Below are 20,201 nucleotides of genomic sequence, written 5' to 3'. Positions count from 1 at the left end.
GATCGAAAAGTGTTTAAAATACTAAAATGAGTAGTATTCTTTATGAAATACTGAAGGTTTTGTCTTTCAACGAGTTTTTTTTGTCTTTTTTTTGCGCCTAAGTGACTGCGTTATTGCGGGTTGTGGAATTTTAAGGAGGATCACGTGACTATTTTTTGCTACAGGAACACAGAAACAACATGGCGGAAAATTTGTAGAAATTATTAAATGCACGAACGTACTTTTATATTTGAGAAATTTGTCCATTCGCGTCGTATGGTGTGTTTTTAAGTCGGCTCACGCTATGCACAGGAACACAAAGACTAAAAATGTCTTTCTTTCACGCGCTTTGGAGAAAATCCTTCACGATAAAGAGACAAAGAAATCTCACCATTCACAATTGAAGAAAGCTTGCGAAACTGCTTTGGGTAATATGGCAAATTACAATTAATATCAACTGTTTGCAGTTCATGCAATGTGTTTATTTAAACTGTGTTTATAGAATTTGTCTCAGTTTATAAAACTCTCGCTGTGCGTTTTATATAAATTGCTGAAAATTGAAGATCATACAAGGAATTCGCTTTCCATTGGGAGATTTAATTTGTTGTATAAACTTTAACAAACAGCGCAGAAATAGCGCTAAAAAAGTTGATCATTATGTTTAAACTTTAACAGCAAGTATTTAGTGAAACTCTAGGAATAATTTCCTGGACCTTTGATTTTGGAATTTAGGATGAAATGTAAACAATGAATTTTGCAGTGAGCTCCGTCAAGCTGTCAATATTTTAGTTACCGACCAATATTATACCTTACATAACACCTTGTTAAATGTAGATTAGCAACTGTCAAAATGTACAATACTTACTAATGATCAAGAACTCATGTTATACTATCAACTGGCATTCTGCTTTTCCTAATGAGTTCAAAAGAAACCATATTAATTCTTACATGTTTCAAGCATCAGATATTTGTCCCAGCTTGTCCTAATTCACATGACCTGTTCCATTGAGATATCATTAATTCTAGCTCATTTTTGTTACAGTAAGTTGATAATGTGCCATAGCTTTATTAAGAGCAATTGTAGACTTTCTTAAATGTCCTCCACCCACATTTTTTATATTTCAACAAGATTATTCTTCTTTTTAGAAGACATTAATGTTGCACAAGGGAACGGCAATGAAAAGTCTTCAGGGTATTGTCAGAAATAAATGTTTCTTGATAATGTTAACTACCTGTTAGAAAGCCATATAAAGTGTAATGAACACTACAACGTGTTGATCATTTCTAAATTTTTTTGTCAGGGACAACAGGGACAGTTCCTCTGCGACCCTACCTCCTCCTCCTGGTCAACAAACGTTCATCACTGCGGACCAGTACTTTTTGCCATTTGAGTTGGCGTGTCGATCGAAATGTTCAAGAATTGTGATAACAGCCTTGGATTGCATACAGGTAGTAAAAATAAAATTTGATAAACACTGACTCATATATATGCCTTGTTGCAACCTATCTTCTCCATGTTTGTAAAATTTTCAGGATTTTTTTTAAAATGTTTATTTCATTCTCAGAAACTGATTGCCTATGGTCATATCATTGGTGACACACCAGATTCGGTCGAGCCTGAAAAGCGTTTGATAGACCGAATAATTGATACAATATGCAGTTGTTTCACTGGAATTGATACGGATGAGGGTGTTCAGCTGCAAATCATAAAGGTACGCTTGAATTCCTTGCCTTGCACAAGTAAAAGTTTTTCACCAAATCATCATTCAACGCCCACTTCAAGACTGGTGAAGTTGATGTTTTTGCCATTCAAAATGTTCAAAACATTGAACAATTAAAATAGGAAAAAACCTGATAAAACCTATCGTTCAGTTTTTATAATTTGTGTGCTAGGCTCTTCTCACTGCGGTAACATCAAGCACTTGCGAGGTTCATGAAGGAACATTGCTTCAAGCTGTCCGTACGGTCTATAATATCTACCTGGCCAGCAGGAATCTGATCAATCAAACCACAGCTAAAGCCACCTTGACGCAGATGATCAGTTTGGTCTTTCAAAGAATGGAGAGTCAAGCTGTAAGTTCTTTAGGCCATGCTAAATGGTTTAACACATGTTTCTAATGAAGTCCTGTGGACTGTGGTAATTTATTTTCTTTGGTCCAGGTTGCTGATGCAAAGCTCCAGGAGGAACTTGCTTTGGAAAAGGAGGCTTTGAAAGGCAAGGAAGAGGAAGTGGAACAAGTTGAAGCAAAAGAAAAACAGGATGAAATGGACGAAGAAGATCATGTGAAGGTTGATCAGACGCTGCCTAATGGTGATGTCGTTCAGGATGAAGACGAGGGGGTTGATTTAAGAGGTGCTGTATGTTATGATAACCTGTGCTGTGTGTTCTTACTGTAATACTGACACGAGTTAAGATCCTCAAAATGTTTCCAGTTGATAAAAAGAAGATAGAACAACGTCGTTTTGCACTTGCACCTCACAAACATAGTTGAAAACAACTGATGTATAGTCTAATCCTTGTTATATCTTGCACACGTTCTAACAATAGTTTTGCAACTACCTCTATATCCGTCTGCAAGACATTGTTCATTCCTCTTGAGTAGATATTTCGAAGGACCGTATCTACCGTGATACGACAAAGTGCGTTATGGAGTTGCTTTAGTCATTCTCTAACTTCTTTCAACCTTACCACATGGTCGAAAATTTGACCATCTCATGAAAATAACTCGTGGTGATTTTTCTCTGAGAACCGTTACTAAAATTGATTTCTTCCCAACAGAAGGTGATGTGGACAGTCCAGCAGACGAGCAGAACAAAGCCAACGATGAAAATGTGAACGTAGATGACACCAGAGACTCGCAATCTGAGATGTTTCAAGGAGAACAGAGTGAAGCTCCGGCCGACTCAGATGGTAACACAGTTCTAGAACAACCCCAAAACGACGAAGCTGCGAGCCACGACTCTTCCGACATTCCTGACGGGAAAAGCTATGATGTTCTGGAGAGTTCAAGTGATTCGGTTGAACAGAACGAGACAGCGTCAAATGAACCGCCTCACGAAGCTAACTCGACCTCGGGAGAAACCTCCGAAGACAAACCAGCCGAAAAACCCGAGAGTGTTTCTACAGAGAATCCCGATGAGACCAAAGACGATGCTTCCAAAGAGTCTGTGAAAGTTCCGCCCATTCAAATACCGGACGATGGACAAGCCAAGCCTGAGAGAGCTGCTACGATACCAGATGATATTTCAGAAGGTCATGAAGATGGCCTGGACACAGCTAGAAGTTCATTATCTGAAAATCATTCTGATATGCCCGGGGAAGGAGCAGCCGATGGAAAGACAAAGCAAAGGTTCTCTCATATCACCCAGAAAGATGCTTTCTTGGTTTTCCGTTCATTGTGTAAGCTCTCTATGAAACCCTTAGCTGAAGGACCTCTGGATCCCAAGTAAGATTATACTATGTTTAACCAATAATTTTGTGCTTAGAAGCCCTGTAAAAGCAAGCTCTTGTTGATCCAGTGTTACTACAGGAGGAAACCTAAGCGAAACTAACTTTATTTATACTGGATAGCTCTATCAGTTCTAAACTGTTCTTCCTAGAGTTCCAGTAACGATCATTTCTTATTGATCCAGTGTTACTACAGGAGGAAACCTAAACTAAACTAACTTTATTCACTTCAGTCCTAAAGGTGTGGTGATTCTTCACTGGGTGATTGTATCCACAGGAGGAAACCTAAACAGGATTATTTTATCATTTCTACAGGTCTCATGAGCTCAGATCCAAAATTCTTTCTCTTGAACTTCTGTTATCTTGTCTTCAAAATGCTGGTCCAGTGTTCCGCACTCATCCCATGTTTATCAACGCCATTAAACAATATTTGTGCGTGGCCTTATCTAAAAATGGCGTGTCATCCGTGCCTGCTGTGTTTGAACTATCCTTGGCAATCTTCCTCACCTTGTTGTCTTATTTCAAAACACATCTCAAAATGCAGATCGAGGTAGGTCCTTATGAAGTTTTGTGAAGTCTGAGCAAGGAGGTGGATGGATGATAGAATATTCGTTCCTAAATCTGGAAACGTTTTCTCGTATTTCAGGTTTTCTTCAAAGATATCTTTCTCAACATTCTGGAGACTTCGACCAGTTCATTTCAACACAAATGGATGGTTATGCAAACCTTGACGAGGATTTGTTCGGGTTAGTAAATTTATTGATGGCTTTTAATAGAACAACATATGACAATAACTAGGGTATCTATGTTACATCAATCAAGATATGGCTGTATTTATGTAGTTTCACCTCAGTATAAAAATGGCACAATATCTGACGAAATATAATTCCTTTAACAGTACCTCTCCGTTTCTTAGATGCCCAAACTGTGGTTGATATTTATCTAAACTACGATTGTGAACTCGCTTTATCGAATATATTTGAGAGATTGATCAACGATCTTTCGAAAGTCGCTCAAGGTCGTCAAGCTATCGAACTTGGTGCCACTCCAGTGAGTGTCTTTATTTTTTGGGACATGATCAATGAAAGCACACCCGGAAATTGAAGTTTTTAACACCTTTACATCGTCTGTTTCACAGGTGCAAGAGCGTAGTATTCGTATCAAAGGTCTCGAGTGTTTGGTTTCAATTTTGAAATGTATGGTCGAGTGGAGCCGGGATCTGTACTTCAAACCTGACTCGCAAGTTGATGATAACTTAGGTGAGCTTGTGACGAGCATGAATAAACAGCTTAGAACTGACAGAGCTATTCAAAGCAATCACCTATGCAAATGCAGTTTTCCTAAGCTTTTTTTTCGCTGAACTCTGGATGAGCTTGTGCTGAGAATGAACAGCTTAGAACTGACAGAGTTATTCAAACCAATCACCTATGCAAATGCAGTTTTCCTAAACTTGTTTTCGCTGGTTTTTTTTGAAGATTTCGACGATGGCACACCGACCATGCCTCGCAAGGAAAGTTTACTTGAGGAAGATGGTGGAAACGCTGAAGGAGAGGAAAATCTTCAGTCAATGAAACCAGGAGGTAGTCAATCCTCTCTCAATAATGGACCGCCTCTTGATAATGCAGAACAATTTGAAAGCTTGAAACAAAAGAAGGAGACCAGAGAAAAAGGAATACAATTGTAAGTTACTGCATGTGCTCTTGTTTTCCATGGATCAACAGTAAACCGTCCTTCTTAGAGATCCAGGGCCCAACCGTTCGAAAGGCATTCAGCTTAAACGGTGGATAAGTTCAAAATGGAAAGCAATATTATGTAGTTATCGAACAACTGAGCTGAAATATTTCGATGTAAATATTTTAATTTCCAATGGTCAGTACATCCAGGTTCAGTCATTCACAAGATTTATGAGAGTGCTTTTTAACTTTGGCTTATCCACCGGTTAAGCTGTTTAGCCTTTCGAGATTTCTTGCATGTCATTGCATGAAACAGTTGCACGTTTAACGTATTTTTATTGTAACATATTTTCGTAGATTTAATAAATCGCCTTCCAAAGGTTTGAAGTTTCTTCAAGCTGAAGGTTTGCTGGGAGACTCCGTGACAGAAGTTGCTCAGTTTCTACTTACAGACGACAAATTAGACAAGGTAAATGAGATGTTTGGTAAGATACACAGGGATACACAGGGATGCACAGGGATACACAGGGATACACAGGAATACACAGGGATACACAGGGATGCACAGGGATACACAGGGCTTGGTTTGTTGTATGTAACTTGAGTGTCGCGGTGACCTGCAAAAAGGATGCCGCTGGCATTTAGGTATGATTAAGAGCCTGTTTACATGGAGCGAGTTACCTCGGCTAGGCGAGGTGAAAACTGCATACAATGAAAGACTAATCAGGTTAAGCCTTTGGTATGGACGATGCGCTTTTTACCTCGCCTAGCCGAGATAACACGCTTCATGTAGACAGGCCCTGAGATGGTCTCCTTCTGTTGTGTGAAATAGTCGTATTATGATGACTGCTTACGTTTTTGTTCTTATCTAGACAATGATTGGTGAGCTGTTGGGGGACCCAGGCCAGTAAGTATAGAACTTTTAGAACACTATCTTGTGGCAATCCATAGCAACTGTTAATGCGCAAACTAGTAATCATATGCTTGATATTTTTTCCTTTTAGATATGAACGCGAGGTGATGTATGCGTACATAGACCAACTGGAGTTCTCGGGGATGAACCTCGTACAAGCCTTACGTCTGTTTCTGCACAACTTTCGTTTGCCTGGCGAGGCTCAGAAGATTGACAGGTTGATGGAGAAGTTTGCGAGTCGATTCTGTGAGACGAATCCCAAGTAAGCCTTTCTCTGCTTGCTTTTTGAACGATCGTTTGCAGTGGTTCCCTTACAATAATTGTCATGATCTTTTTAGCGATGATGTCTTTGCAAGCGCCGACGCAGCCTACGTTCTGGCTTACTCTATCATTATGCTAACGACTGACCTACACAGCTCTCAGGTATGAAGCGAATTTTCTACCTTAACATAAAAAACAATTCTATCTCCTGCGTTGCCTGTTCTTGCCATCTTATGAAAAAATGCATAATTTTGTCGATGTTTAACTCGTTTCAGGTGAAACGTAAGATCACGAAAGAACAATATATTCAAATGAATCGTGGTATCAACGATAACAAAGATCTTCCACCTGAATACCTCGAGACGATTTACGATGATATTGCTCAAAACGAGATCAAAATGAAACACACGCCTAAAGTGAACAGCAGATATGACGCCACTTGTAAGTCTGACTTTCCTTTCTGTAGGTCTCTACAAGTTATACTGTTGCCTACAACTGCGTCGTAATCTGTAACCCAATAATTTGATTTGTAAATGACTCGATTGGTCTGTTACTTCTCGCGTGTTAAAATAGCCGCTTGTAACAGCAGTGAAATAATCACAAACCTTTTAGCTGTTTCATAGCTGCAACGACAGAGCTTCGAGCTCGTTTTCTCTCGAGAAGTTCGTGTTTAGAAATTGATACTAGTTCCTTTCGTAACGTTAAAAAACCTGCGGTGTTTGAGGTAGTATTTCGCTGGTAAGCCATCGCCCTTGGCTTTAATTTTCAGCTTGTTGGTTTCACGAAAGCTATCGTATTCTTTCTAGATTTACAAAGCGAGAAACATCGTCGTATGTTGTACTCGATGGAGATGGAACAGATGGCTGAAAACGCGAAAACGCAGATGGAAGACGTCAGTCATATCCACACCGATTTCGTTACCGCAACACAAATTGGACACGTGAAAACCATGTTCAAGGTAGGAGAGAATTTCTCGCACAAGTAAAAATGTACAAGTTTTGAGCTGAATCGTGCAGTCATTGTCAATGATTTGTACCAATGATTTGTACCAATGATTTCTACCAGTGATTTGTACCAATGATTTGTACTAATGATTTGTACCAATGATTTGTACCAATGATTTTTACCAGTGATTTGTACCAATGATTTGTACCAACGCTGTTTCAAAACTGGCACAAATGAGAGCCACAACCAAGTACAGACGTTCCTAAGTTTATATTCCTTGGATAACGTACTCTTTTCGTTCACTTAAGGTGGCTTGGAGTCCATTTTTGGCTGCATTTAGCGTTAATCTCCAGGATAACGATGATCCAGCGGTAGCCTCGTTGTGTCTAGATGGTATCCGCTGTGCTATCAGAATATCTTGCATCTTCAGCATGCCTGTGAGTGAAGCCTGTAATATCATTATCCCCGAGGGTTAGCCAGGCTTAGTTATGTCGTAAATATAATACTTGTCCTGGAACAAAATGAATTAGAAAAGTATCTAGCTATAAAGATATAGAACAGGGGTCGGTTGTATCAAGCCCGTTTAGCTTAAACGGTGGATAAGTCGAACTTAAATGACACTCTTGCATCTCTCTTGAATGAGTCAACTTGTATATTATACACTGAATATGTAGTTGTAAACAGTGTCTTTGTATTAAGGTTAAAAACATCTAGTTTGCTTGTTGAATAAAACGATAGACTTGCTTTCTATTTTGAACTTAAACACGGGCTTGATACAACTGGCCCCAGCTTTTAATCTCGTGATATTTTTATGTTATTTCAGCTGGAAAGAGATGCGTTCGTGCAGGCTTTATCAAGGTTCACCCTCCTCACGGCGACCAGTGGAACTCACATTCATGAGATGAAAACGAAGAATATTGAGACGATCAAGACCTTAATTACCATCGCTCAAACGGATGGTAACTACGTCGGGAAATCTTGGCTCGAGGTAAGGATTTTAAATATATATTCAACCACTATGGTTTCCAAACTAGTTCAAAGACAGACAACTCAGCAAGATATTCATTTCAGCTCCTATATTCCTACCTACCAGAGATCCCTATCTCTCTTTCATACTGATTTTTGTTGTTTTTTAAATTATCTTAGGCAACTATCTCTTTCTGATAAATTTAAATCTTTTCCAAAAAAAACAACAACAACAACTTGATTTTCGAGCTTATGGCATATGCTTATTCTTCGATGCGTGTAGCTACGTATATAATTTATGTTTCTTCTGTGTGGTATTTGTTTTTGTATATGGAATCGGAGGAATGCTTTGCATGGGACCTCGCGTTCCGTTTGCATTTTCTCCGTTTGAACATTGTTTAATAAATTTGATATAAATAGATATGATATAGATATAAATCTCTCCATATACTGATTTGTCTACACCTCCGTTTTTTTCCACCCGAGGTCTGTTCACGTCCTAGTTGTGAAGAACGAGTTTGCTCTGACATTAACCTCAACTTATTTGTTTCAGATATTGAAATGTATTTCTCAACTTGAGCTTGCGCAGTTGATTGGCACTGGAGTGAAAACGCGGTACCTTCATACGGGAGCCAGCGGTGTTACAAACTCTGGAACAACACACGTGACGAATCGTAGAGTATCTCACGAGACCACGGCAGGTGGGTTGACCTCAGATGATGTCGGTAGAAATGAGTTGTAACTCGTTTTGACTGGTTTGATGGAAAATCTTTGAGTTCATTTTCTTCGTGTTGAGATTCAAGGTAGTGACTTGATTCTCAGCTCATGTCAACTAACTCTTGTTGGTTTATTTCAAAATGTTCAGGTCGTTCGCAAACCACAGCAGATTCGAAGAAAATGGCCAGCGCTCAGGAAGCTATCGGGGAGACGGAGCGTTCGAGATTCGTCGTGGCTGTAGACAGGTAGAGAACAAGAGATCTTCTCTATTCCGACTTGTTTTCAACTGGCCATTACCACAAGATATCATATTGTACCATTCATGCGTATCTCTGTTTAACCTGGGCCCAGTTGTATAAAAGACTAGTTAACCTTTAACTGTAGTTAAGGACAGAATTGGCCAATCAGAGTCTGAATCTGAAAAATAGGTAAAATGTAGTTAAAGAGTTTTATACAGCCAGCCCCAGATCTTAGAACCATCACCCATTGTACCCATACTCTATACTCTGATATGTTCCTGATAGTTTATTGATGATTTTTACAGAGTCTTTACTGGTTCAGTCAAGCTGGATGGGGATGCTATAGGTACACTAAATGATATAGTATAATGTGTAGCACTGCCCGAGAAAGACCTTAAAGACGTCGAAGTATTTTCAAATGGCAGAAATAAAAACTGAAATATTTTCCTTCGTTCTTCAACTTTGTGAAGCCTGCAGCGCTAAGATGTATTCGTGATTTTCTTTTTAGTTGATTTTGTTGCGGCTTTGCGACAAGTTTCCGAAGTCGAGCTTTCAAATCCGACCATGATACGAATGTTCAGTCTTCAAAAAATCGTTGAGATTGCGTATTATAACATGGGTCGTATCAGACTGCAGTGGTCTAGGATATGGGCCGTATTGGGAGATCATTTTAATAAGGTGGGATACTGCTGAACTACAACTGTACGTTTATACTGGATAGCTCTATCAGTTCTTCCTTTTGAAATGAGGTTCTGAGAATCATTTAAGTTTTTTTTTATTGCAGTGTGGTTGTAATCCCAACGAAGAAGTGGCCTTCTTCTGCGTCGATTCTTTGCGACAGTTGTCTATGAAATTCTTAGAAAAAGGAGAGTTGCCTAATTTCCGCTTTCAAAAGGACTTTCTGAGACCTTTTGAGTACATCATGAAGAAGAATAGGTAAGATTGTCTGAGTGTTTGCACGACAAAGCTACGCTGCTAGTGGTGACAGGAAACTAAACGTGCTTGGTTTGATATTCTCGTACAAACTAAACGTGCTTGGTTTGATATTCTCCAACAGTTCAGCCACAATACGTGATATGGTGGTTCGTTGTGTGACACAAATGGTTCATTCACAAGCTGTGAACATCAAATCAGGCTGGAAGAATGTCTTCTCCGTTTTTCATTTGGCAGCATCAGATCACGACGAAGGAATTGTTGAACTGGCCTTTCAAACTACAGGTTTGTGAAACAACAACAATTATAACCTACCAGCTCTTTCGACCTCTTTTGATCGTCCTTGCAATCTCAAAAGACGAAGATCCAGGTTATAATGGCATTACCATACCTGACTCTTGGCTTACCTCTCACCCAATGTTGTGATATTTTGTCTAACTCTACCTCTGTTTTATTCTAGCCACGATTTTTGAGAAATATTTTTCAGCGACAATCGACTCGTTCCAAGACGCCGTTAAATGTTTGTCCGAATTCGCTTGTAATGCTAGTTTTCCTGACACAAGTATGGAAGCAATCAGACTCATTCGAAACTGTGCCAAGTTTGTCTTTGAAAATCCCCCGGTGAGTTCACAGGCCCTTTTAATTAGGAGCCTGTTTGCAGGCTGTGGTTGAGCGATACTGTAGCATTACGTAATCTTTTCGTCTTTAGATGTTCAAAGATCACGCTGCCGAGGATGCTAATATATCCGAGCAAGATCGCATCTGGGTAAAAGGCTGGTTCCCAGTGCTTTTTGAACTGTCGTGCATAATCAACAGATGTAAACTGGATGTTAGAACAAGGTTTGTTCAAATCAGTTTATCCATCACTCCATCAGGGTCCAGTTGTATCAAAGTCGGATAGCGCTATCCACCGGATAGTGATTTTTTCAACCGTTCTAAAAATGCTCGAAAAGCGATAAAATTTTAGCTTGAAAGCAACAATTATTAAAGAGGATCCTCGATTTAGGAATACTGAGATTTAATCAAAGTTGTGGCAAACAACAGGCGATTTTAAAGCGATTGAAAAAAACACTATTCGGTGGATAGCGCTATCCGGCTTTCATACAACCAGCCCCAGGGACCGATTGTATAAGACACTTTAACTACATTTTACATAGATAAATCCTAGCTTTAAACTCAGAAATACACTCAGAGTCTGTCCCTAACAACAGTTAAAAGTTAACTAGTCTATTCTACAGCTTGGCCCATTTTTTTTATTATGAATAAAGTTTAGTTTAGGTTTCCTCCCAAAGTGGAACATAGTTTGTATCCAAGCAAAATTCGTGTAATCCATGGTCAGACTTCTCCTTTATCCAATCTTGCAGAGGTCTGACGGTGATGTTTGAGATAATGAAGACTTATGGAAACACGTTTCTTCAAAATTGGTGGCGTGACGTTTTTAAAGTCGTCTTCAGAATATTTGACAATATGAAACTCCCTGATCGACAGATTGATTGGCAAGAGGTAGGAAAAACTTTAAGGAATGACGGACTGCACCTGACAACCCAATTTCTGCCCATCTTTCACTGTTTCAATGTTATTTCACACCCTCTCAATTCCTTGTTGTGTTCTGACGCACCCAGCTTGAAAAGTATTCTCATTAAACAGGGCAAAGCATCAAATTTTGTGCCATAGTTTTGCTTGTTACTTGGTCTTGTTGATTTCATATTTTTTCGTGAGGTTTATCGTCTTGTCTGATCAATATTCTTCAGAAGTCGGAATGGATGACAACAACTTGCAATCATGCGCTGTACGCCATCATTGATGTTTTCACACAATATTTTGATATTTTGGCTGAAATTCTTCTTGACGATATGTACAGTCATCTGGAGTGGTGTGTCAAACAAGGTGGGTGAGTCTTTCATGTAAAAAACACAGTAACCTGCCATTGTGTTGCTTCGCATGAAGTATCCTCATCCTTAATTCAACTGCTGACATATCATCGCAGGCGCCGCCATTTTTTGCGATGGTAAAATGTCAGCAGCAATGGTCAGCAGTTGAATTAAAGATGGGGATACTTCATGTGAAGCAACACAATAGCGGGCTACCTGTGGTAAAAACCTTGAAAGAAAGTACAATCTTTTTATAGTTAGTCATTATTACTTCCTAAATAAACTTTATATCATTGGATCAATAAGAGATGGTCCTTACTCGATCCCCAAGGAAAACAGTTTATAACCAGTTTTATCTATCCAGTGTATATATAACGTTCATAGTTCTTCATCACGTTGCAGATAACGAGCAGCTCGCGAGGTCTGGTACCAACTGTTTGGAAAATCTTGTTGTCTCGAATGGAAACAAATTTTCGGAAGAGGTCTGGGAACAAACGTGTCAATGTGTCAAAACAATATTTCAATCAACCATACCTCATCAATTGTTAACGTGGAAGCCAGCTGACCAACAAGTATTGAACCTGCCAACACCTGAAGCCACTCCAGTTGCCTCCCCTGTTAAGGTGAGATCATACGACTGTTCAACGTCACCATTACGTATATATTATAATATTTAAGAAATATTTATTGACGTAAACTTAGAGCATGCAATTAATTTTGTGTAGAGCTTCTTAACCGTGCTTATTTTCCAATAAATATGATTTGTATTTCATGTCTTTTTACATCTACGGTGAATCGCATCTGTAATCTTTGCTTTTTTTTAAAGAAAATGCCATCGGTCGACTTCGAAGACGACATCGTTCCGAAGTACCCCGAAGGTAGACCGAGATTGATATGGTTTCAAATAATTCATTTCAAACTTCAATGCCAACACTTTTTGCGCTGAAAATTAAGCTTTTTTTCTCCCAGATGAAGATGACTCGGACGGAATACTACTGTCGACACACGAGAGTATTGAAGAAGAGATAAACTTGAACGACACGATTCAAGAAACCAGCGAACAAGACAGCATTAGCCTACACAGTACACCCAGCTTACGGTTTGAACCTGTGGAGGACAAACCGGTAATCCAAACAGAAAGAATGCTGTTCAACTCTTTGATCATAAAATGTGTCGTTCAGTTAGAGTTGATTCAAATGATCGATAATGTTGTGTTTTACCCAAGTACAAGCAGACGCGAAGATGAAGACTATATGGCGGAACTAAAGGTAAGAAAATACAAAGTAAACTGTAAACTCAACAATACCCGAAACAAATTGTCTCGTTTGCAATTTGCTCTGGATTTCTACTACAATAAGGATTACCATCACACCTGTGTGTGACCTATCTGACCGTATTTTGAAAGTTATTCCATGAAAGAACTACTTTTTTCTCTGAATCCAGGGAGTTACTGGTCCTCGCCGTGTCAACAAGATTGAACATGATGGAATGTTTCCACTTCTTAGTTCGCAGCAACTTTTCCTCTTTTGTGAAGTTTTGGAAAACTCGCATAAATTTGCGAAAAGTTTCAACTGTGAAAACGATGTACGGACTGCGTTGTGGAAGGCTGGTGAGTGCTGTTTCACCCAGTGAACTCTAATAACACTGGAACGCTCACTCTGTCGGACGTTTGAAGCCAAGATGGCGTACACTGAAGCCTTTCTTCTAGGTACTATCCAGTCCTCCACGCGGAAATTTCGTAGGTAAAATAGCGGCGATTTTTATTTTTCCTTTGAAATTTCCGCGCCAGAGGCCTGGATCATACCTTCATGATCCACCATCTTGGCTTCACTCATTAATGAGGGAAAGTCAGAGATTGAGCGTTCCTGTCTTATTCGAGTTAACTGGTTGCACCTTTGGGATCATCGTTAAGAGAATCGCATCGATTCCATCCACACGTAATTATACTAACAAGAGAAATATGAAGTGTAAAACATACAAGCTTGTTTTAAACTAGTATGATTCTTTCAAAAGGACTAATTTTTATTCATTTTGCGCAGGTTTTAAAGGCCAGTCAAAGCCTAATTTATTGAAACAGGAGACATCGAGTCTTGCGTGTCTGCTCAGAATACTTTTTAGAATGTACGATGATGAAAGTCGGAAGGAATCCTGGGAGGAAGTTGAACAGAGAATGTTGAGGTTTGAATAATGAGTTATATCATAATGGCTTCCTTCTGTAGTGACACTAAATACTAAATCCTCCCTTTTGTTATTCAAATTCTTGGCTGTTTATAGAATTTTTATATAAGAGATGTTAAAATGATATTTCTAGGATTTGTAAAGAAGCTCTGACGCATTTCAATCAACTGCAATCAGCCAGTCACAGAGATGCTTGGACGACGTTGCTAATTCTTATTTTTACCAAGATACTTCGTCTTCCGGATGAAAGGGTAGGAAATTTAATTTTTTTTAAGATGTAGATTGAATAATATGAAGGTTTATAACCCCAGGATTCGTTGTATCTGTGGATTAATTGATCAGATAGCGAGGTATATTCTGATAAGAGGTTCTCTTTTCCTCTCCTAGTTCAAAATCCACATGTCATCTTGTTTTCTTCATCTTTCTGAAATGGTCATGTTTGATTGCAAACATGAACTCCGATTAATGCTGCGAAAAGTTATTCAAAGAACTGCCGGTACCTTCGGCATTCTCAGCCTGCAGAGTTAACAAAGTCTTATAAAACAATGGTCCCTCACGGCCGTTGAATCAATGAATACTACCCACAAATCTACGATATTCTATTGGAGGTCTTCAGCGCTAATCTTGACAAAACCTCGCTGGTTCATACGAGTGGGATATTTAGCTGTGAAGGGCAATAAGCGAAACTCAAATAATCCAAGCATGAAATGGTCTATTTGCGTTTTAAGGTACTTTTTTATCTGATCCAACACGTGTGAACCAGTTTCAGCAAGTCTAGATTAGACACGATAGGTTTTGAAGAAGCATATGAAATAGACATGTGTTTAGAGCGGCCCACGCCCATGAAATAGAGGTCTAGACCCGGCCTGCGTCTAGGCTTCATAAAATGAATACATTCTCTAGCATGACAATAATGTAGCTAATAATTTATTTAATCTGTAATTGTGATTAATTATAATAACCCAGAGAATGATTGTGCTGAATTTTTGCGCACAAAATGATAACGAGCATGTGGTTTTGTTGAAGAGCCTTTGCTCGAATTGAACCGAATTTTTAAAGCGTGTTATAAAATCTGTTTTAATTGTCAATTTCTATTAAATAGACTTCAGGTAGAATTATAGCGTTCACGAAAGAATCGAATTGATAAAATAAATACCATTTCTCAAACGTTTGGTTTGTCATAAATGAGTGTTTTTTTATAGACCTATTTATGGCGAGATTGGGTCTTTGCGTTTTTGAGCGTTTCAAGTTTACCTTTATCACTGTCAAAATGTCGACCTCATCTCATCTGCCAATAGCATTCTAGGAGGAGGAAAGTTGGTTCTCTCCAAATTTCTTATCTAAATATTCTGCTATTATCATTTACATGCGCAGTATTTCCTAAGCTCTGCATTAGCAGTACATTGTGGACCTGGGTCGTTATCAATTCTAGTAATTTTAGTGTTGATGGTAAATTTTTTCTTATAGAATTTAGCTTGGACTACGTACGTTGCATTGTTAGGCGCAGTCACAAACTGGACCTGGTAGCGACAGAAATAGGTCTGTGGAGGGTTATTTTGTGGTCTGTATCTAGGCGTGTAGCTAAGATCAACGTGTTTGAACCTTAATACAAGATCATTAGGCCTCTCCAATAAAGCGCTAGTTACTTTCTTTAAAGTGAGGACTTGACATTGCGATGCATCACTGTTGTTATTTCCAGTTAACATATTCATCCATTCTATAGCAACAAGCGCCGCCTTTTGCGCATGTGTATGTTTGGTATCGACCGCTGACCACCGTAAACACGGGCACCAGAAATTCGGCACAAAAGCATCCTTGCAAGTGCGAGATATTGGAATCTCAGTGAATAGGCTTTGACCGTGTTTTATATCCTTAGGTAGATCTGGGTACGAAAGCATGTGACGCAAAGTCGCGTAAACATCGTACCACGTCGTAAGCCGATTGACATTCGTTCGTAGATTCTCGTCGATCTTCGGAAATTTGGACTTGAACCATCTCGGAAATGCGATTGAAAAAAACGGCATTCTTTCCTCGAGTTTTCCTTGGATAGTTTCCCTGACACTCCCCCATCGTACCCCATGGTCCCCCATTAGTATAAACATGGTGTTGTCAAACACGTTCGAAGCGTTGAGATCTTTCAGTAAAACAAGAAGATCGCGTTCCAGCTTTTGTACTCGGGTCAGTTCATGATGAGAATAACCAGCTGAAATGATCAGAAAACAAACTTTGAGTTAATTGCGCTCTCATATTTGTGGTATGATTTTGAGGTATTGAAATGAGTCAATAATACGATGCTAGTCAGTGAAGTCAAATCAACGACACCATGCACTCGTTTGGTTTGAGAAAGAGTAATTTCAATACATCAAAAGCGTTTCTTCAATAACTAGTCTCGGGTAGGTAGGATTATGTAACTGAGAAGTGAGAATCAACTAAATCTATCGGTGTTGAAGTTAAACCGTTAGCTGATGCACATAACTTTTTCCATCAGGCCTAAAACTCACCAGTGAAAGAAAGCAAAAACTTCAACTTTTTCGAAAACACTTTAAAAAAACTTCTGATGTAATCGTATTGATATTGATTCACATTCTTGGCGCCAACACATTGATCTCCGCCTTTCATCAATTTCTTCGTTCTTCTGAAGAATGGAATAGGGTAAAAATCTGTCGGAGGCGAGCTGAAACCTCGTAGTCTCCAGTTGAACGGTCCAAGATGTGTCCCGTCCTCATTGTAACCGGTTATGTAGCCGTGTTCTATATTGTAAGACAATGACAATGAAGTGAGGCATGCAATCAGATGTAAGTATCAGATAATTTGCTTCATTACTCTGCTGTTACTAATCATTGAGACATGCTCTGAAAACTTGGATAAAGTCTGTTTATCTTCAAATTTATGTAAACTTGTGCAAGGTGAAGATCGCGTTCAGTGATTCTACGTTGGTTGTGAGGCCGTCTCAATATCAAATCTTAGCTCACACAGACACTCTGATGTTGGCCTACCTGGTGCCTGGCGTAAACACCCCCTTTAACCCCCTCCCTCCCGTCTACGAGAACCCCCTTCCATCCCCCTCCCGTCTACGAGAACCCCTCTTTCCTTCCTCTTCACCATCCCATCTACGAGAACCCCCTTCCCCCCCCTCCTGTCTACGAGGACCTCTACCTTTTAGTTGTTTATATATCCAAGGCCAGTCATCGACAGTTCGAGATTTTGCTCGGTCCGGCCTGGCTTCGTAAAGTTCCTCCATGAACTTCCTTCCTGTCAACATCGGAGCCATTTGTTCGACCGTTCCATCCCCGGTGACCACGTGACCGTTGAAGAAGTACGCTCCCAACTCATCACGGAGAAACTTATACACACGTGGAAGCTTACGTTGTGCTGAGCCATGGGAGACTGAGTCTAGTCCTATTACCAGAATATTGAGTGGAACTCCAGAGTTTGTTTTGGCTTCGCGTTTTAGTACGTTTTCGTTTGGGACTGCGTGAAGATGCAACTCTTTAGCGTGTTGATTGTTATCTAAAGTGAAATCTACCTCGATAAGTTGATCGTTGATCTTCTGCCCGGAGACCACAGGCTTGCTGGCAGACAAGGTATAACTGGTCTCGCCATTACGTGATATTGCTTGGTACGTTGCTGATTTTACTTTGGGATCTGCAATGAAAATGCTACCTGTCACTTTGTTGATGTGGAAAATAAGATCAGTTATTCAAACGACGTCATCATTTATACCTCTGAAATGTAACGCGCCATCCACCAGCTCGCCATACCGCTGACCAGAGCATTTCGGACTAGCGGAAGAAGACACATACTTCATGATTTGTGGATGAAATGCGTCCATGAACGGTATGCGACAACCAATCTCTGACGGCAATGGTTGTACTTTGTCCTTAGTGATTGAAGCACATTGTTCCTGAAAATTAAACATTCCCAAAAATTACTGCTTTCAATCACTCTATCCTCTGAACCAGGGCTGTTAAATTACTGAAAAAATAACTCAAGCATCGTCATTGTTCTCCGTCCTTGGAACAAGAAAATCGAAGCCAATGGCAATGGGCTTTCTATAAAACAATATTTCTTATAAACTCATGCAACTCTGACTTGAAGCGAACCTTTGTCTCCTGTATTGTCGAACTAGTCCATTCGGACAGACTTGCTCCAAGTTCCATTTCTTTACTCCTGGATAATGTCTGCAAAGGTAGAACAGCTGTTTGAGAAGTTTCGGTTGGAGAAAGTGATATTTTCAAGGTAAACGATACGATTAAATAAAGTCAGGAAATTAAGTTAAGTTAAATTTAGAGGGAAGTGATGGAAGAGAATGATGGAAGAAAAGTTCACAGAAGAAGCCAAGGCTAAGCTGAAGTGACGAAGGTTCTTGTGTGGCAAGATTATACTAAAGAAATCTGTACTGAAATGTACTTTACACATTTTATATTTTTATGGCCGCGTAAATTATGGACTTACAGAACTGTTGCTGCGAAGAGTTTTGTTTTGAGGTTCATTGCGCCAGATTTTAAACCGCGGCGATGCGGTAGCTTCGTGCTAAAGACAATATATAACCATAGTGAATTGAAAACAATTGTTTACAAAACGGAAGCAGTAAATTTTTTTAAGGTGAGTCGAAATTTATTTAGTTAGCATGACTAAATGTTTAATTACTCTTCTGGTAGTTCTTGGAAATAGACGATCCTGTTGATTTTCAAATTTCCTTTCCCTTTCAGCGCTCACAATTAATATCTACAGATAGAAAACCAAGGATTTCAAATTTTAATCTCTTGCAGTTTAAACTCATGTTGTTTGAATGTATAAATTGCTGGAATTAATTGTACTTGTAGTCCTCTTTACGACAGGTAACTCAATGTCAAGGTAGTGTAGTAAGTTACTGCCAAGACGGTAGTATCATTATACTACCATTTTCTCCTAGTATTTCCGTTAATAGCAGCGAGGTTCTTACATGAAACTCTTACAGAAGGAGATTTTCGGCGAGGTAGTAAATAAATAATGAATCTTGATAATGCAATACACGACTATCAATCGTGACATTACTTCGTTGAGCCGAAGGTCAATAACATATCTTATTGTCAATGGCAGCGGTTAATATACGGATGTACAATAAAGAAGCTTTCAATAATATTGAAGTATTTTGAAATTGAACACTGTTAGTATTTGACAACGTTAATACTGGAGCAACGAAGTAAAAAAGCGATGAATTTCGGCAGTTAGTATGCACTTTCATTCGCAAGATGATGGCGCCCTTCCTGTCTTTCTTATTCATAATTGACGACCAAAAAATGAAGTCGAAGTCCTTTGCTTGTCCTTGACACGTGTAAGAGTCTTATATCATGCAAACTATAGGAAAATTGAGCCGCTAAAGACTGCATAATGATTTATGAAGATAAACGCTTTGCGTGCTGTCTGCTGAGCAAAATTAATTGTAGTTTACATTACAATCTAGCTTTTTATATCATCTTATTCTTAACGTAATGTTTACTGTATATGAGATTTTGGAATGGTCTGGAAACAAAATTAAGATGATAAGGAAATCAGAGGTAATGAAGCGATAGGAATATAAAAAGATATGGCGATATATATCATGGCCTGGTTGTGTTATGATGCAAATATATATGCCTACTTGATTCACTTGATTCAATTATACACGCTGTATAGCAGCACATGCTTACCTTCCAAAATTGAAGACTTTCGTAGCTAAAACCTGCGTTGTAGTAGATCACAGTAAACAGAACAAAACAAAGCAATAAAAGGAAAAAACTTTTCAAATTTACAGGAGATTTACGAGTCATCTTTGCATCAAATCGTCGCTTGTTACCGTATATACATGTTGTAACATTAATCTACATACGAATCTGTTTTGTCTGGGCTGGTCTCGTGCAGTTTGGAAATTCAAATTAATTCGCTTTGGAATAATTACGTTGATATTCAAATTTAACGTTCAGCATTGACAGTAATATTGAAAGTTTATCGAACACATGTTATTCCTGAAAAATCTTCGATGATGAATGGTAATAATGTAATGGTAATATAGTGTTCGTCTGTTCGAGTTTTGATATTAACCGTTTTCGATTGACA

At 39.1% G+C, this 20,201-nt stretch overlaps 2 protein-coding genes across 3 annotated transcripts; one reads left to right on the top strand and one right to left on the bottom strand.

Annotated features, from left to right (window-relative positions):
• Window positions 1-169: 169 nt before the first annotated feature.
• On the top strand, window positions 170-15,294 carry LOC114528837 (brefeldin A-inhibited guanine nucleotide-exchange protein 1-like). The gene is made up of 37 exons (XM_028550556.1): window positions 170-407; window positions 1,126-1,171; window positions 1,290-1,428; window positions 1,545-1,691; window positions 1,873-2,052; window positions 2,140-2,332; window positions 2,759-3,425; window positions 3,743-3,977; window positions 4,074-4,173; window positions 4,344-4,477; window positions 4,566-4,686; window positions 4,903-5,107; window positions 5,458-5,569; window positions 5,973-6,007; window positions 6,105-6,275; window positions 6,352-6,436; window positions 6,550-6,715; window positions 7,081-7,232; window positions 7,528-7,656; window positions 8,043-8,207; window positions 8,739-8,886; window positions 9,069-9,147; window positions 9,447-9,487; window positions 9,650-9,819; window positions 9,926-10,077; window positions 10,199-10,359; window positions 10,535-10,695; window positions 10,784-10,914; window positions 11,439-11,577; window positions 11,826-11,961; window positions 12,348-12,568; window positions 12,772-12,823; window positions 12,915-13,213; window positions 13,389-13,554; window positions 13,985-14,123; window positions 14,257-14,374; window positions 14,511-15,294. Exons 1-37 carry the CDS (start codon window positions 284-286, stop codon window positions 14,649-14,651), a joined length of 5,760 nt encoding a protein of 1,919 aa, XP_028406357.1. The 5' UTR covers window positions 170-283; the 3' UTR covers window positions 14,652-15,294.
• Window positions 15,275-20,045, bottom strand: LOC114528834. 2 transcript variants are annotated; one of them, XM_028550552.1, is made up of 8 exons: window positions 19,796-20,045; window positions 18,774-18,851; window positions 18,579-18,656; window positions 18,227-18,304; window positions 17,847-18,027; window positions 17,280-17,768; window positions 16,625-16,873; window positions 15,275-16,326 (listed from the first exon to the last, which is right to left on the bottom strand). In XM_028550552.1, the coding sequence occupies exons 1-8, from the start codon at window positions 19,913-19,915 to the stop codon at window positions 15,482-15,484; spliced, it is 2,118 nt and encodes a 705-aa protein (XP_028406353.1). In that variant the 5' UTR covers window positions 19,916-20,045; the 3' UTR covers window positions 15,275-15,481. The 2 variants fall into 2 exon arrangements, with proteins under 2 accessions (XP_028406353.1, XP_028406354.1); XM_028550553.1 differs by lacking the exons at window positions 18,579-18,656; window positions 18,774-18,851.
• Between the last annotated feature and the right edge of the window lie 156 nt (window positions 20,046-20,201).

This window comes from Dendronephthya gigantea, unplaced genomic scaffold (assembly GCF_004324835.1).
Source record: "Dendronephthya gigantea isolate DGI-Jeju-01 unplaced genomic scaffold, DenGig_1.0 000051F, whole genome shotgun sequence".
Classification (NCBI taxonomy): domain Eukaryota; kingdom Metazoa; phylum Cnidaria; class Anthozoa; order Malacalcyonacea; family Nephtheidae; genus Dendronephthya; species Dendronephthya gigantea.
This window is presented reverse-complemented; position numbering and strand designations above follow the sequence as displayed.